This window comes from Biomphalaria glabrata, chromosome 7, assembly GCF_947242115.1.
Source record: "Biomphalaria glabrata chromosome 7, xgBioGlab47.1, whole genome shotgun sequence".
NCBI classification, from domain to species: Eukaryota; Metazoa; Mollusca; class Gastropoda; family Planorbidae; genus Biomphalaria; species Biomphalaria glabrata.
Window position 1 is genome coordinate 30,067,979 of NC_074717.1, and position 6,000 is coordinate 30,073,978.

Here is a 6,000-nt window from a genome sequence, read left to right on the forward strand (position 1 = left end):
TCCACACAATCCTGATGCAGTCCCAGCTGCGATGGGCAGGTCACGTCTACAGAATGGAAGACCACCGCATCCCAAAACGACTCTTGTATGGCCAACTAAGCGAAGGAAAGCGCTCGCAAGGTGGGCAAAGAAAGCGCTTCAGGGACACCCTCAAAGCTTCTCTGAAGGCGTTCAGCATAGACCCTGGCACCTGGGAGACAGAGGCACACGACAGAGCATCATGGCGTCACGCTGTGAAAACTGGCGCACAGGTTGCTGAGGAAAAAAGAACAACGCAGGCAGAAGAAAAACGCCAGAAAAGAAAAGCAAGACAAACGATACTAGCTCCAGCTGGAATAACCTGCCCAGTGTGCAGCCGAACATTCCGGGCTCACATAGGTCTCACCAGCCACACGAGGAGGCATAAAACCCCAGTGCAAAGCCCTCAGCCCCCTGGATGACAAAGTGGTCATCATCGAACCACGATGGACGAACTATATAGATCTATTACAAATTTAATTACACGACTGATCCAAACTGATTAATACAACTACACTGAATATTAGCTTTGTTTTTTTAAGTATTTTTTTATATTTTCTTGTTGTTTCTGAATTTCAGATTTGTGATGGAAGGTCCAAAACTAAGCATCGATACTTTAGTTATAACTCCCAGTGGTAAGTCCTGCTTGACCTACTGCAGACAAGATGGCTCCATCAGTTCTTATACATTATGTCTTTGGGACCTGGAACAAGGTAAAATATTTAGCAGGAATGGCGGGTCTAAATTTCTTGTGTTATGAAACAAATATTGTTACATACTATCACAAACCTACTGCAGTTCGACATGAGGATGGCAGCTTACAGGGTTTGGACTCTGGACCAATGGTTTATCGTTTTAAGACTGTTGGACAGGCAGGATTTGAAAGTCATTAATATTATATACTGATCGAGCTTTTGGAATGATCATTGTCTAATATTATCTAAGCTGAAAATGTCCACCAAACAATCTAGGCGACTCCAAGAAAGCAAACATTCAAAGCGCGTAGATGTTGAAGCTTAATAAAAACCCTGACCTCAAGTAGGACTTCATCAACAAACTAAACCCCGAGATAAAAGCCTTGCACTAAAACATGACTGAGGAGAACAGCTAGAATAAACTGAAGGATACGATATGCTTTGGTTTATTATAGATTTGATTCCTGAAAGCTACATTCGTTTTACCATGTTATACAAATGCAATGCAATAATTTATAGTTTGTTCAAAATTTTAAAATAGGAATAATAATAATAATCTTTTTTATCCATACAAAAAGTTGTCTTACAATTCGTGCATTACACCAAACAAGACATTGTAACTAAAGAAAACAAAAATATACATTCAAACTAGACTCATAATTTATATGCGAAAAGTTTATATCAGATAGTTTTTATTTAATGATTTGATTGCCAGGGGAACAAAAGAGATTTTGTGTCTGTTTGTCTTTGCTATCGGTGTCTTATATCTCTTTTGTGGTGGTAAAATCACAAAATCCTGACCCAAAGGGTGATTTTTTATTTCTAGTTATTTTTGTAGCTTTTTTATTAATGTTTTTCTTAAACAGCTGCCCAAATGGGTTTTTTTTTTGCCAATGACTTGACCAGCAGCATTTAGGATTCTATGAAGTTAATTTTTATTTTTAATGTTCAGATTGCCATATCAAGCAGTGATATTAAAAATTAAAATTTTGCAGATGTGAGCATGATTAAACATCGCTAAGGCCTTTCGTTAACATTAAATGAGGACATTTTTCTAAGTAATCGTAATCTTTGCTGCACTTTTTTTGTTGATATCATCAGTATTTGCAGTAAAATGCATAATATTCAGTATTATCGCATTTTTGTCACTCTGTCAAGGTTGTTAGTATTTCTGAATACACTATATGCTGTTGCCATCTTGTTGGTTGACTGACTGGCAATCTTGTTTTTTTAAATGTTGTTTTGTTATGACACTGAGTGAAATGTCCTTAATCTGGCTTCTACACCAGAACACTCTCTCTCTCCGTTGCTATGCATCTCTAATTGTGATTCAATTATTTAATATCTAACATTTGTGTTTATTACATCTTCAAGGTGAATTTGTGGCCAGCCATACATTTCAGAGTCCTATTACAAGTGCATACATTACATCTGACAGTCGCTTGGTCCTCGCAGGGGTCAAGGGTTATGCCTGCCCCATGAGGTTGATGCTGGTCCCTGCAGGTTCCACCTTGGCGAGTGTCAAGTCGAAGTGGGAGCTGGAGAAAGATGGCGAACACGTCTGCTTTGGTGAGGAGTCAAGACAAGGGACCATGATCAACTTGGCTATGGGTGCTGATTGAACAAAAAAAATATTATTTTGTTGTTTTTAATACGAATTTTTTATATGATGTCTGTGCTGTCCAAGAAGTATCACGCAGAGCATTATGAATATATCGCAAATATGAAAGATAGAGGCGAAATGGCGCCATCTCTCGGATTTACCACATCGCAATACTCAGGAGATGCACAGGGCCTTATCCTTAAAGAGGGTCTAAATATTTCAAAAAAAAAATATCTTTAAGCAAAATATGCATATATATAAATGCATAAGAATAAATGGCAATAAAATAAAGTGAATAAAAGTACTTCAACTCTCAAACCGTAATAATGCATGCTTTCAGATGTATTAGTATCATTAAGAACATTTAAATCAAGCATGAAGAAGGTAGATCCTTATGAAATCGGACACTGCTTGGGAAAAGTGCAAGTATCGCAATTCGGACACTGCTTGGGAAAAGTGCAAGTATCGCAATTCAATTCAAATAAGTTTATAAATAAAGATAATACATTTCAATACATTGTGGTTATAAAGGGACAGCCTCATGCATAGGCAAACTAGGCAGCCACTTGGGGCCTCGCACAGGATTCTAGACAATTGTTTTAGAGAAGGAATAGCGAAACTTTTCTTGTTGGAGTACACTAGGTTTTTAATCAATTGCTTAATTGTAGCGTTTTCGTTTTTTTTTTTTCTATTTCATTTGGGGCCACCAAATTCACTTCGTCTAGGGCCTCCAATTGGGTTATGTGTTGACAATGGGACATGTCATTGGTTATTTGAATTAATGATAATAATTGTAAATATTGTAGAGTTTCGGGCATTTTTCTCGCTTTTGCTGTAAAGATAACAGTTTATAACAAAACATGTTATAAGTTTAGATTGTTAATTCTTCAAATGGTGTTCTAACCTAATGACAATGTCTTCGATTCGTTATTTAACCTGTTTAAGATTTTTAAAAAACAATCAACAGTTTTAGTACCGCTTTTACGACTTTTTAAAGTAGACCATACAAAAGTGTCTACTATTTGTCTATAAGGCTATATTTTAGCTCTTTATTTTATGACATACATAAAAATCTTACAGAAGCTTTTTGATTTGGAATAAAATATATAAATTACGTAGAGTTTGTTTTATTTTTTAATTTGAAGTGTAATTATAATTACTGGTAGGTCTTTGACTAATGTAGGCTGTCAAGAACTAGACCAATACAAGTTTCATACAATGGCTGTCAGGAACTAGACCTAGAGCTATACACGTTTAATACAATGGCTGTCAGGAACTAGACCAATACAAGTTTCATACAATGGCTGTCAGGAACTAGACATATACAAGTTTCATACAATGGCTGTCAGGAACTAGACCTATCATGGGCGTAGCCAGGGGGGGGGGGGTTCTTGGGGTTCAACCCCCCCCCCCCCCGAAATTAAATCCCCCTCTTCTATAAAACAAAACAAAAAAATGCAAACGACAATCCCCAAATTCCAAGAGCACAGTTAAGGAAGATTTTGATTTTAAAACACCTCCAAAATTTACGATAAACCCCTTCTTCAATATAAAAAAAAACAAATTACTCACTCAAAATTCTATGATCGTAGCCTAAGGGGTTTGAGTTTACCCCCCTCCCCCCTCTTCAGTAGGAATTGAAGCTAAAAATTACGTCTTCAATATAAAAAAAGCAAATTACGCACTCAAAATATTATGAGCGTAGTCAAAGGGGTTTTAATTTAAACTCCCCTCTAGTGAAGATTGAAGCTAAAAAATACCTCTTCAATATATAAAAAAAACGCAAATTACTCACTCTAAAATCTATGAGCGTAGCGAAAGAGGTTTTGAGTTTAATCCCCCGCCAGCGGGGTTTGAATCTAAAAAATACATCTTCAGTGTAAGAAAAAAAAAGCAAATTAAGCACTCAAAATGCGATGAGCGTTGCCAAAATGGGTTTTGAGTTTAAACCGCCCTTCAGAGGGGTTTGATAATAAAAATACCTCTTCAATATAAAAAAAAAGCAAATTACAAAATAAAATTATTTGAGCGTAGCCAATCCATTTGGGGGGTTTTGAGTTTAAACCCCTCTCCTACAGATGGCTTTTTTTTTTAAGTTTTAAATCCCTCCAGTTGGTTCTGAGTTTAAGATCCCCCTACAGATCATTTTGAGGTGGAAAACCTCTATCTTCAATATTATTCTAAAGCAAACTACATTTACTAAATTCTATTATCGTAGCTTAATGGGGTTTTGAATTTTAAAAAAAAAGCAACTCCGGAGACTATTTAGTTTAAAACCCCCAACAGATGATTTTGACGATAAAACTTTCCTTTTCGATATAAAATCTAAACCAAACTACAGTCACTTAATTCCAAGAGCGTATTCAAGAGAGGTTACAAATTTCTACCTGTGGCGGGGCTCCATTAATAAAGTGAAGTGAATAGTCATCTGCCGAAATTGAAAAACACTAAATGTGGCTCAACAAAGATGGCTAAGACAAATTTTAGGAGTCAGTTGTAGAGATCGGGTCTCAATCAAGGAAATCCTTTGCCGAACTGGGAGGTTTGCGGGACATGTTCTCCAACAAAATGAATTAGGCATAAGAAGAGTTGCGATGACATCCTAGTACAATTTGACGCCACACATTCATGGAGGTCCTCAGAGCAGGTGGGAAGAGGCTTCAGACATTACCAGTGACAGATTTTTATGGAAACAGGTTGACGGCAAATCTATACTTTTTCCATTAACTCCAGGAAAAACCTATTCTAGGGCACAGTAAACGTCTTACGAAAGAATGAAGGGTCAGAATGTAATAGAGATTATGTACACACACACATATAAATACATATAAAAAAAAATTCGCGGGGGGGGGGGGGGGGGCAAAACCCTCCCCGAAAAAAAATCCTGGACATTTGAAAGACGAAAGTCATCGACAAGGTCTGAAACCAACAAGCGATTGGCCCGATACTGAGACGAGAGAGAGAGGTCCTGATGGTGGTGAAGAAAGCCGAATGGAGCCTGAAGCGGAAGACGAGGGACCTTTGCACGAGGAGTGTTACCAACCTGCCCCACGAGCATGCCCTCCAGACAAGGCTGAAGATGATGACCTGTCCCACAATTCCTTGCCCTGTGGATTTGAAGCCCACCCCAGTCCTTCTTCGCAAAGCCCTATGAAGCCACCTCTTTTGCCAACGATCTTGGTATTCCCAGCCCTTTTATCCTATACCTCTCCATGTGTCAAGTGGCTGTCCTCGGTACCGACCGACAAGAGAGCGATGCAACCACAACGTCACTGCAACAAGAGGACGATGAACTGGAGGAAAAGAAGAAGGCGGCGTTTGCGTAGTCCAACGTGCATGGTGATTCTACCAAGAAATAACTGCAGCCACATGAAGACCAACTGGAGGAGAAGAAGAAAACGTTTTCTGAATTCAACGTGGATGGCGATGAAAGCACGACGTCCATGCAACCAGCTGAAGGCCAATTGGAGGAGAAGAAGGAAGCGACCATTGCTGACTGCAACATGGATGGCTCCATCAAGCTCAAGAGGCAAGCCAACTGCCACTGATCGACCCCCGCCTGCAGCGATGAAACTTTACAGCCAATGTCATGATGTTGATTCTGTCCGGGACGGACAGATCTAAGGAGGGGGCAGTGTTATAAATTTGGTGGTGGCACAGAGAGGGGTAGTGGTGTGTGTGTAG

The 6,000-nt window shown here is 38.8% G+C and overlaps 1 protein-coding gene across 1 annotated transcript in view; it reads left to right on the plus strand.

Annotated features, from left to right (window-relative positions):
• LOC106069236 (uncharacterized) overlaps nt 1-3,430 on the plus strand; it is a 49,508-nt gene extending 46,078 nt beyond the window's left edge. The window contains exons 16-17 of the mRNA XM_056036588.1: nt 598-731; nt 2,088-3,430. Of these exons, the coding sequence (XP_055892563.1) occupies nt 598-731; nt 2,088-2,335 (382 nt within the window). The 3' untranslated portion in view covers nt 2,336-3,430. The remainder of the gene's footprint in view (nt 1-597; nt 732-2,087) is intronic.
• Nucleotides 3,431-6,000: the final 2,570 nt, after the last annotated feature.